This window comes from Hyperolius riggenbachi, chromosome 2 (genome assembly GCF_040937935.1).
Source record: "Hyperolius riggenbachi isolate aHypRig1 chromosome 2, aHypRig1.pri, whole genome shotgun sequence".
Lineage (NCBI taxonomy): Eukaryota > Metazoa > Chordata > Amphibia > Anura > Hyperoliidae > Hyperolius > Hyperolius riggenbachi.
This window is the reverse complement of record NC_090647.1, coordinates 512,983,137-512,995,699: the sequence shown is the minus strand read 5'-3', so window position 1 is coordinate 512,995,699 and position 12,563 is coordinate 512,983,137. Positions and strand designations below refer to the sequence as shown.

The window sequence follows — 12,563 nt, the reverse complement described above, 5'->3', positions numbered from 1 at the left end:
AGATGGAGGATATTTAAAAGTATGATCAGGTCATTTACACCTCCTCCCCACAAAGCCATTCCATTCCTCACTTGACCAAAAGACGCCGTTATCAAACATAGTTAATTTATACTAATATTGATACTACACATTATTCACCATACCCATAGACGTTACTTATGCACATATACATACAAGTTCCAGGCGTCACTATTAGATTAAATTCTCTGATCATTTGGACCATATCATTGAGTTTGGCCAGTAGGTGTTTTGCACGTATTGCAAAACATGCATACTGATTTACAATCACGATGAAGCCTCATTTTCTACTACCGCAAATAGTTTTATGCTGAATTGCAATCGCCAGCTGGCATGATTCTTGCTGCTGATTTATTTTTAAATACATTTCTGTATTGTTTTTCTCCCTCTCCCTCCCCCTGTCTGCCTATCAGTGAGATCGGCTGTGATAGGCTTAATAGCGCCCGAGCGTCGATCACCGCTGGAGACTGAAGGCGGAGCTGAGCTACCGAGCAGAGATGCGCACGCATCAGCGCGTGCGATCCCCTGCAAAATTAGCCCCAAGGTTGCTACGCCAATCGGCATGACGCGGTCGGCAAGCAGTTAAGAAATCATGTGGTATTTGATTCAGTTCATTAAAGCAGCAGGGACAGCCTTACTATACCAGGAAAAGAAAATATATAAGTAGGTAAATACTAGTTCTACTTACATAACATAAGTGTTGTACCGTTAGCAATTTTATTTCAATTCATTATATACCTGTATCGTAAATAAAGAGAGAACTGTTTCAGGCAGTTTCCATCTTTACTTACTCTGAAGGCAACCCTAATGTCCTCCCTTACTCTTTTTTGCTCCTATAAACTGTGATATCTACCTTGCTTTGTCAACACATGTGAGCACAACATAGATCTTATTTCAGCAGCTTTTGCAGAGGGGTGAGGTGTTTTTCCCTTCTCAGCTTCGTGTCACACTGAACTGCCCTCAGCGAATCAGTGAGGAGCAGGAATGTGGGAGGGCAGATAACAAGTATCCCTCTCCCTGGCAATGTACCAAATAGAGTCAGGCTGACTGTGGTAAGAGTTATTTCAGCAGAAACATCTATGATTATATTGGAATGCTTGTAGTACTGGAGCCCAGAGAGGTGAGTGACCGGCCTCAGGCACACTGCAGAGTGCTGTGCTGGCCGTTTGCGCTGCGTCTGTGTTTTTTAAAAACACTCCTATTGAGTTGCATTAAAATTGTGGCAATATCAAGGCGGTCGCGATATTTTGAAAAGTTGCAGTCACGGCAATTTTGCTGTGATTTTTACTGTAATTTATATGCAAGTCAATGAGAGCATTTTTTTTTTTAATCGAAGCGGTGTGTCTAAGGCCTAAATGTGCATCATTGTAAGCAGTTAAAGAACAACAGTACATTGAATTCCCATCCAGACGATGACAGTGTTTCTGGTTGGTACATTGGCAGTGTAGGCCCGGGTGCAGCAACAACCTATGGGACCCCTCTTGGATACAAACTTCCCCATGTGACTGGTAAAACATACACACACCTACACTCCTTTCCCACCTGGCCCCCTCTACCCACATAGAAGGATAGGGGAGCAGTGCAATATTACACTGCTCTAGTGCTATGTCAGGTCTCTTCTGTACTTCCTGGCAGTTGCACGCTCTGTGCTTCCATACCTCCAGCTCCCGATCACATGACTTACATTTAGAGCCAGAGGTATGCAGCATAGAGCATGTGCCTGTCAAGAAGATTAGCGGGGACCCACAGCCGGAGGGGCTCTAGCTACCTAAAACCAGGTGGCACCTCCTGCTACCTAATACCTCGGTGGCACATATGGCTAGCTACTACTATTTGGGGGCACCATTGGCTACCTAATACTATTTTGGGGAAACCTCTGGCTACTCATTACTATTTGGGGTACCTCTGACTACCTTATATTATTTGGGGGGACTTCTGGCTACCTAATACAGTATAATATATTGCTATCTGGGGAACTCACAGGACTTTTAGATACAAGATAGGTGCATATCTAGCTACCTAATACTGACATCTACTTACTTCGTGTCTTCAAAGGGAGCACATATGCCTGGCTATACTGGCAGCACCTATGCCTGGCTATACTGGCAGCACCTATGCCTGGCTATACTGGCAGCACCTATGCCTGGCTATACTGGGAGCACCTATGCCTGGCTATACTGGGAGCACCTAAGCCTGGCTATACTGGCAGCACCTATGCCTGGCTATACTGGCAGCACCTATGCCTGGCTATACTGGGAGCACCTATGCCTGGCTATACTGGGAGCACCTATGCCTGGCTATACTGGGAGTGCCTATGCCTGGCTATACTGGGAGCACCTATGCCTGGCTATACTGGCAGCACCTATGCCTGGCTATACTGGCAGCACCTATGCCTGGCTATACTGGGAGCACCTATGCCTGGCTATACTGGCAGCACCAATGCCTGGCTATACTGGGAGCACCTATGCCTGGCTATACTGGGAGCACCTATGCCTGGCTATACTGGGAGCACCTATGCCTGGCTATACTGGGAGTACCTATGCCTGGCTTTAATGGGAGCACCTATGCCTGGATATACTGGGAGCACCTATGCCTGGCAATACTGGGAGTACTTATGCCTGGCTATACTGGGAGCACCTATGCCTGGCTATACTGGGAGCACCTATGCCTGGCTATACTGGGAGCACGTATGCCTGGCTATACTGGGAGCACCTATGCCTGGCTATACTGGGAGCACCTATGCCTGGCTATACTGGCAACACCTATGCCTGGCTATACTGGCAGCACCTATGCCTGGCTATACTGGCAGCACCTATGCCTGTCTATACTGGGAGCACCTATGCCTGGCTATACTGGGAGCACCTATGCCTGGCTATACTGGGAGCACCTATGCCTGGCTATACTGGGAGCACCTATGCCTGGCTATACTGGGAGCACCTATGCCTGGCTATACTGGCAGCACCTATGCCTGGCTATACTGGCAGCACCTATGCCTGGCTATACTGGCAGCACCTATGCCTGGCTATACTGGGAGCACCTATGCCTGGCTATACTGGGAGCACCTATGCCTGGCTATACTGGGAGCACCTATGCCTGGCTATACTGGGAGTACCTATGCCTGGCTTTAATGGGAGCACCTATGCCTGGATATACTGGCAGCACCTATGCCTGGCTATATTGGGAGTACTTATGCCTGGCTATACTGGGAGCACCTATGCCTGGCTATACTGGGAGCACCTATGCCTGGCTATACTGGGAGCACCTATGCCTGGCTATACTGGGAGCACCTATGCCTGGCTATACTGGGAGCACCTATGTCTGGCTATACTGGGAGTACCTATGCCTGGCTTTAATGGGAGCACCTATGCCTGGATATACTGGGAGCACCTATGCCTGGCTATACTGGGAGCACCTATGGCTGGATATACTGGGAGCACCTATGCCTGGATATACTGGGAGCACCTATGCCTGGCTATTGTTTTACACTTGAAACAACGTGAAGTGAGAAAAAAAAACGTATGATATAATGAATTGTATGTGTAGTACGGATAATAAATAGAACATTAGTAGCAATAGCTTCTAATAACAGTAGCTTATTTTTATTTTCAATTATATAGCTTTTTTTATAACATTGCATCATACTGTCACAGTTCCAGCTTTAAAATCACACTTTTTTAAGCCATAAAAAAAAGCAGATATAATGACCCCTTGAATTTTCCTGCAGTAAAACCTTATCTCAAGCTGTCTCTCACTGTTTCTTGGCTGTTTAAGTGCTTCAGAAAACAGGACTGTATTCAGCCCAGTGCCTAGCACAGGCATGGGCAAACTTGGCCTTCCAGCTGTTAAGAAACTACAAGTCCCACAATGCATTGCAGGAGTCTGACAGCCACAGCCATGACTCATAAAGGGAAATGCATTGTGGGACTTGTAGTTCCATAACAGCTGGAGGGCCGAGTTTGCCCATGCCTGGCCTAGCAGCTTGTAAGTTTCAAAATGGGATAAAGATGACAGTCCCTGGACCAACTTTCCTGCGACTTCCATTCGTTGTAAAGCAGCTCTCTCCCATTTTATGTGCAGCCCCCTCATCCATGTGCAGCAGCCTCTCTGTCATGTATGGTTCCTTTGAGCTGCAGCTACTCTTTCCAATATGTTGCTCCTCACTTGCAGCCCCTCTTTCATATGCAGCCTCTTTCAGCCCCCTTGGGCAGTAGCTACCTGAAGCCCTGACCTGCGTTACCTTTCCAAGTATCTGGCCCTGCTCCATGCAATATACACAGCCCTGTCACTTAAAGAAAACCTGTATCGAAAAAAAAGGGCTCCTGGGGGGTACTTACCTCGGAAGGGGGAAGCCTCTGGATCCGATTGAGGCTTCCCACGTCCTTCTCCTTCCCACGGTGGTCTTGCTGGGCCACTCCGCACGGCGGCCATGTAAATATTACCTTCCTGGCTCCAGCGCAGGTGCAGTAGCCACTCTCTGCTCGGGATCAGGCGGAAATAGCCGATCCCATTCAGGTCCATTCTACTGCACAGGCGCAAGTCACCTGCTCCTGCACAGTAGAGCGGACCCGACTGGGATCAGCTATTTCCGCCTGATCTGAGCCAAGAGCCGCTAGTGCGCCTGCTGGAGACGGAGAAGGTAAATATTGCAGGTGCGACCGCACAACAGCCTGACAAAGTGTCCACTGTGGCTTCAGAGGGGCCCAGCGAGACCACCATGGTGCAGAGGAGGATGGGAGGAGCCTCAATCAGATCCAGAGGCTTCTCTCTCCCGAGGTAAGTACCCCCAGGGGCCCTTTTTTCGATACAGAATCTCTTTAAAACTGTAATGACACAATACCATAGCCACTGATTTTCTGCACCTGGCTTGCTTCTTGTTAAAGTGCCCATACATGGTACCATTTTTTTGTCTTTTTTCAATTCGATAATTTTGTTCGATTATTCTGTTGGATCGAATATAAAGGTTTTTCCAACACAATCAAATTTTTATTGAATAAGATGGGATAATAGTTAGTTTTTCTTGATCCAAAAAGAAAAAGATTATTTTTTGATTTTCATTTGTTTCGATCGTTTAGATCAAATAGATGGGAATGTTTGTTATTGTACTGTGTATGGGCACCACACATTGGCAGCTGCTGACCAGAGATAAATGTACAGGGTGCTACTAAGGGCCCTTGTATGCTTGTCCATTATCTTTGCATTGTGTTACCCTTTGTGCACACAGATAAATCCAGAAGGTCCGCACACTCATATGTAGACCAAGTCTGCTGTTTTATTCAAAAAACGTGACACAATTCCCTTCCATAACCAACGATTCGTTTCGGGCCCCCGAGGGGTCCCCTTTGTCAAGGTAAACACACAGAATGGGTTACTTGGTCTACATATGAGTGTGCGGACCTTCTGGATTTATCATTGACTGTTACTCAGGTCCAGCACCTCCACAGTGGTGTGCGGTTCCTCCTCGGATTCCTGACTTTGTGCACACAGGGTAACACAACAGCAATGAAAGTCTATGTGACCTAATACACTTACTGCGTCGCGTCGGAAGTTCCCGATCAGCCGCAAACTCGATGCAAAGTCAACAGCGCACTACCCTCAGACTTCTGCTGCAACCCAGCGGTGGCGAAATACATGGAAGTCAATGGACGACGCAGACGTTTTTGGTGATGTGCTAGAAAATAATGATGGGCACACAAAATACTGTCGCTTTGGGCAGATATTTTGACATTCTTCACTTAGGGGGGGGTGGTGCTCATATTTGTTGCCAGCTGTCTACACATTAAAGGACAACTGAAGGGAGAGGAATATGGAGGCTTCCATATTTATTTCCTTATATGCATTTCCAGCTGCCTGGCTATCCTACTGATCATCTGCCTCTAATACTTTTAGCCCTAGACCCTGAAGTAGCATGCAGCAGTTCAGGTGTTTCTGACATTGTTGTCAGATCTGACTGGATTAGCTGCATGCTTGTTTCTGGTGTGATTCAGACACTATTGCAGCCAAATAGATCAGAAGGATAGCCAGGCAACTGGTATTGTTTAAGAGAAAATAAATATGGCAGCCTCCATATTATTCTCATTACAGTGCTCCGTTAATGGTTGTGTGTTGAGATATTTTAATGGGACAACATATTTACACTGTTAACTTCACATTGTACCACATTTTCATAGCTTCAGTGTTGTCCCGTGAAGAGAAATAATAAAATATTTTCAAAACTGTGAGGGGTGTACTCACTTCTGTGAGATACTGTACGTCATTACATGCACATAATGCAAAATTCAATATGTAGGATGGACTAGCTGTCATTTAAAAGATAGAGCAAGGGAGCATATTAATGATGTCCAGAATAGAAGAAACACTGAGGGCTCTTGCACACTGCAAGCGATTCCGATTCAGATTCCGCTTTTTAATCAGTTTTTACATCCGATTCCGATTAGCAGTTTGCTCCCTGCACACTGCAAATAGGAATCTGAATCGGATGTAAAAACTGATTAAAAAGCGGAATCTGAATCGGAATCGCTTGCAGTGTGCAAGAGGCCTAATGTGTCCAGACATGTCTTAGATCTGCACAGAGGCAGTCTGAAGACTTTTACCTTACAAGCTACTGAGTAGGCTCCTATCATAGAAAGGGATAGATTAAACAGTTAAAGGATACCTTAGTGCTAACTTAAAGGACAACTGAAGTGAGAAGACTATGGAGGCTGCCATATTAATTACCTTTTAAACAATACCAGTTGCCTGGCAGCCCTGCTGATCTATTTGGCTGCAGTAGTGTCTGAATCACACCAGAAACAAGCATGTAGTTAATCTTGTCAGATCTGACAGATGTCAGGAACACCTGATCTGCCTATGCTTGTTCAGGGTCTATGGCTAAAAGTATTAGAGGCAGAGGAGTAGAAGGACTGCCAGGCAACTAGTATTACTTAAAAGGAAATAAATAGGGCAGCCTACATATAACTCTTAGTCAATCTGCCCAAACATTGCTAGATGTATGGGCACCTTAAAGGATACTTTAGGGCTAACTTCAATTCAAAAAGGACCGCTAATGTGTGTATGGGGAGCGGGGCGGATCCTTACCGTACCTCCCATGCCTCGGCGCCTCCCTCTGTTCTCCGGTAATAATCCAATTCCTCCTCTTCCTCATCGGCGTGGTCGGTGACCTCCGACCGGGACATACGGTGCTGTGCATGCTCAGTATATGCACTAGGGTGTCTTGCGACCACTTGAACGCGCTTACATCATATGGCGTCAATGTGGAGTGTGGTCACAAAGCGCCCTGGCGGATATACTGCGCATGCACAGCGCAGGATGTCCGGGTCAGAGGTCAATGACCGCGCCGAACAGGAAGAGGAGAATTTGGATTATTACCGGAGAGCGGAGGGAGACACCAGAGTACGGGAGGTCCGGTAAGGATCCGCACAGCTCCCAATGCACACATTAAGCTTCCTTTTTGAATTGAAGTTAGCCATAAAGTATCCTTTAAGGTGCCCATACATCTAGCAATGTTTGGGCAGATTGACGAAGGGACAGATCCCTCTCTGATCGAATCTACTCGGAAAAAGATCTGTCGGCTGCCCATACACTGCAGGCCAATTCCCAATCAATTTCACCATGAAATCTCTGGGGAATTGGCCTTGTAACGCTGCCCTTCACCACCTGGCTGCTGTCCCCCCAAATGTAAATGTGCCCCCCCCCCCCCCAGTCCCTATGCATTGTAATCTCACCTGCTCCAGCTGCCACCACCGTCCTGCTGCTCCTGGTCTCGTCCGCTGCGTCCCCCGATCTCCAACACGTATGCTGGAAAACCTAAGGGATTGAAGAGTGAATGGCATATGTCAATTTTTTTCATGAATGAGTTGTTAATATGATTGTATTCTATTGTTTATATACGATCAGCACCACAAAAAATACATTTAGGCCCCATTCACACTAAAGCGTTTTGCCTGCGATTTCGGCAAAACGCTCAAACGCTTTTTAAAAGCGATAACGAAAATGAAACCCTATGGGCCCGTTCTTACTTGGGCGATTTGCGCTAATCGCCGCAAATCACCCAAAAACGGGCAAAAACGCAAACGCATCGCCTGCACCATTTTCAGTCGATTTCCCGGCGATTGCGTTTCAGTGCTATAGACGCGCTAAACGTGATCGCATCAAAATCGCAGCAGTGTTCAGTGATTTTTCTGCGTGAAATCGTGGAAAAAATCAGTCCTGCAAAACGCCGGTTGAAAACGCAAGTATGAATGGGGTCTTATGGACTACATAAAGGTGGTAAAATTGGTCAGTGATTGGCCAATGATAACGGAGGCCTGGAAACCACTAGCAGTAAGATAGCATTACATTAACAAGAGCTTTTCAAGTCACAAGCGCTTTGAAAAGGCTGCTAATGGGTTTGAGCCCTAAGTCTTTGTTCACATTGCATTCCGCTCGCGTGTCCATCCGCGGTGGGCTTTTTTGAGGCTTTTTTTTCCAATTCCCGACGCTTGGGTGGGCGATTCGTTTTCGTGGTTAGCGGTATCCAACGCGTTTCTCCCAAGCGTTTTGGCATTTCACTCCCTGACGCAGGTCAGGAAGTGGACTCTTTGATCCGGAAAAGAATAAATACAACGTGTTTATTCTTAAAAACGCAAACGCAATCAATCAATCAAACACAACTTTACAAAGTGAAACGCAAACAAGCCGCTCATATGTGAACTACCATACAGAATCATTGTGTAAGCGCTTTCAGGACGATTTTGAAAAATCGCCCGCGCTTAAAAAAATAACAAAAACGCCTGCAGTGTGAACAAGCCCTAAAAGTGTGTACCAGACTTAAAGGATACCTGAGTCCTAAACAAATCCACAAAGTGACGTCCTGTGTGTTGTGTGGGGAGGTGTGCATAGGCTTACTGCACCTCCCGCTGCCCGACATCTGCCTCTGCTTCCCTATCACTCCCGCTGTTATTAGTCCTGGTCAGTGTGGTCAGCACCCTCTGACTTGGACATACTACGCTGCACATGTGCAGTTTGTCCACTTGGAGGCCGTGTGACCGCTATCGCTGGGGACCACAGGTGCTGCACAGACATGGTGTGTTGCGTTTTTTTCCGCATATGCATTTTTCTAGCATTTTACGGGCATTTTTATGCGTTTGCGGTTCGCATATGCGTTTTGTATGCGTTTTGTATGCGTTTTTCGATTGCGTTTTATGCAAATCACTAGGAAGACAACAGGAAGCGCAAACACATCAGAAAATAATAAAAAGAAATGCATATAAAACACATGAAAAACGCATACCATTGCGTTACCATTGATGTTCATTATGTGCGTTTTTGATAATTATGCAACAAAACCAGCGTGTTTACAAACGCATGTTTGAAAACGCATATGAGTTTTTTATATGCGTTTTTTGATGCGGCCCATTGACTTCCATTAGCGCCAAAAACGCTGCGTTCTCTGCAACGCTAGCGCTTCTGCTATGTGTGTTCCTAGCCCGAGAGACAGAGGATCAAGCAGGGCAGCCAGGCAACATTTAAAGCGGACCTGAACTCATAACGTCATCTCTGCTCTAAAAGATATGCAACAGCATAATAACCTTTAAACAAAAAAAGTCTTTGTTACAGCTGATACAAATCTTATAATAAATCTGCACTGTTTCTACTTTCTAATTCATGTAAGCAGACATATTGTTTACAGCCTGTGCTTTCAAATGAGCTTATCTGCCATCTCTGCCGTGGCAGTCATGTGACACAGGGAGAGATCAAATTACAACTTGTGATTAGTCACAAATGAGGGGGAATGAAACTCTCTAAATACATACAGGGTACATTTCTCTATGTCTTCCTTCTGTTCTGTGCAAAAGTTCAGGTTCACGTATGGCAGCCTCCATATACCTCTTGTTATAGATGTTTATTAAACAGATGTAGACAGGAGGTATATTGGATCATTTACATGTGTACTAGAAAACACAATGCCCAGTACACACAATCCATTTTTCCATCAGATTGACAGTCAAACTGATTATTTCCGACAGCGCCAATCTGTTTTCTGGACAATTTTGTAAAGAAGTGGTTGGAAAATCGGTCAGAAAATCGGTCAGAAATTAGATTGGACCTGTCGGAAATAATCGATTTGACCGTCAATCTGATGGGAAATTGCATTGAGTTTACTAGGCATTAGGGATTGGTAAGTACCATTTTTTTTATTTTATTTTTTTTGACGAATAAGAGCTAGTTCACACCGAGGGCGTTTTGCGCATTTTTTCAGCCCGGCGATTTTCAAAATAGCCCTAAAAGCGCTTGTGTAATAAGTCCCTATAGGATAGTACATATCAGCGCTTTTCTTTGGCTTTCCGCTCAGCAAAGCGCTGCATGTACCATTTTTAGGGTGATTTTGTTACAATGGAAGGTATATGAAGAAAAATTGCGTTCGCGTTTTCATGAATAAATACATTGTATTTATTCATTTCCGGGTGAAAGAGTTCACTTGCTGACTGATGTCAGGAAGTGAAAAAACAGAATCACTCTGCAAAAGCGGTTTGTATAAAATCGTATCGCGCAGTGGAGCGCCGGGAGGGGGAAAAAAAGCACGCAAAAAATAAAAAAAATCGCTGGCGTCAGCAATTTTGATTTTAGATGTGAACAAAGCCTTCGTGTTTTTAATATAATTGGATTTCATCCATTTTCATGGCTGCACCACGTTTATATACGATTAGTGTAACAAAATATGCATTTAGAGGCTATACATATTTCATGCCACATGTCTATTGATTGATGACTACAATCTTTTTGTGTAATATACAGTATCTGCTCATTATAATCTGCCAGATGTTTTGAGGGACCTCTGGAAAGATCATCTAACAGGCAACCTAGGCAGGTGCCTGGGACCTAATGGGTGCTGGATTGGATTACGATGAAATGTGGCCATAAGCAAGGTTTTGCCCACCTGCTCCTATGGTCCTTTTGGTAACCTGAAATTAGAGGGTCAAACTGGCAGTAGAGCCCCCTGACACACATTAGGCCCCAGGCACCTGCCTAGGGTGCCATGTGGATGATCCTGCTCTGGCAGTACTGTTTGGGAACTGCACAAAATCATTTCTGTAGTGCATTTAAAAAGCACACTGTCCACATCACATATGATTTAATTAGAGAAATGCACACATTGTCATGATGGGCAAAACCTGGCTGTATAGTGTGCATAAAGCCTATCATTCCAGCCTGGGAAGGGGCCACCAGGAGGGGCGGGGAGACTGCGCTCCTCCCCCTCATCATCTGCATGGCCGCATGTCAGCTGTCTGTAGCTACCATCTGCAGCTGTCCTCCCTTCAGTGCCGACAGGGAGGGGCCTGATCCTGGATGGTTCTGCCCCTTCTATGTAATTCCAGCCAACAAGCGCCAACTATGGGGTACGGCAAGGTACTGTTCTGTTTAATGGATGCCCCGCCCCCTTACTTACTTAATTGCAGCACCGTCCACGACTTTCTCCCCTGCAGCTGCATTTATCTGAGTTGCCAAACAAGAGGAGAGGATCGAGCCTCGAGCTAAGCCTCGCCCCTAACATTCCAAAGCCACGCCCCCAGCATTCCAATCTCCGCCCCCGACATTCTAAGCCACACCTCCACCAACGTAAGAAAGGAGCGAGAGTCCGGGGCTCGCTCTTTAAACTGACTCTCCCCTGTATATATATATATATATATATAGTTTCAAATCACACTGTACATGATACACATTATTAATGGGAGAATGCACAAATTGAAATGCTACAAAACCGTGTATAGAGCGCATACAGCCCGAGATTCCAGCCAGCCGGGGGAGGGACCACCAGGAGGGGCGGGGAGACTGCACTCCTCCCCCTCATCCTACATGGCCGCATCTCAGCTTATGGACACTGCACTGAGGTTACTGTTCTGATCAGTGGCTGCCCCGCCCCTGTACTCACTTGCAGCACCGCCCACGTCTTCCTCCTGAGCTGAGCCGCATCCCCGTCTGAACTAGAGGAGAGGCTCGAGCCCGTCAGTCAATGCTCGGGACTCGGACCCGCCCCCAACATTCCAATCTCCGCCCCCAACACCTCCACCGGGCGAGAGTCGGGGCACGCTCTATGCTCTCCCCTGTATGTATATATGTGGATGTATATAGTATATATATATATACAGTTTCAAATCACACTGTACGTTACACATTACTAATGGCAGAATGAAATTGAACAACACATTGAAATGGTAAAAAAACGTTTAGTGCATAAAGCCGTTAAGCCGGAGATTCCAGCCGGAGGAGGGGCCACCATGAGGGGCGGAGAGACTGCGCTCCTCCTTCTCATCCATATATATGGCCGCATCTCAGCTTATAGGCACTCAGGTTACTGTTCTGATCAGTGGCTGCCCCGCCCCTGTACTTACTTGCAGCACCGCCCACTCTTCCTCCTGAGCTGAGCCGCGTCCCTGTCTGACGAGAAGAGAGGATCGAGAGGATCGAGCTATGCTCCGCCCCTAATTTTCAGTCAATGCTCGGGACCAGGCTCCGCCCCCAACGGGCTAAGCCACGCCCCCGCAGACGTAGGAAGGGAGCAGAGCGTG

General features: G+C 46.3%; 1 protein-coding gene across 18 annotated transcripts in view; it reads right to left on the bottom strand.

Annotated features, from left to right (window-relative positions):
* Nucleotides 1–12,563, bottom strand: part of LOC137547218 (uncharacterized) — a 742,288-nt gene that overhangs the window by 620,229 nt on the left and 109,496 nt on the right. For 9 of the 18 annotated variants that reach the window (XM_068270545.1, XM_068270544.1, XM_068270556.1 and 6 more), the window contains exons 1-2: nt 11,775–11,851; nt 7,740–7,821 (exon numbers count right to left, since the gene is read on the bottom strand). In XM_068270545.1, the coding sequence (XP_068126646.1) occupies nt 7,740–7,821; nt 11,775–11,845 (153 nt within the window). In that variant the 5' untranslated portion in view covers nt 11,846–11,851. Of the gene's footprint in view, nt 1–7,739; nt 7,822–11,443; nt 11,516–11,756; nt 11,852–11,926; nt 12,123–12,563 lie in introns of those variants that run through there. The other 9 variants (XR_011026524.1, XM_068270547.1, XM_068270550.1 and 6 more) reach the window with 4 other exon arrangements.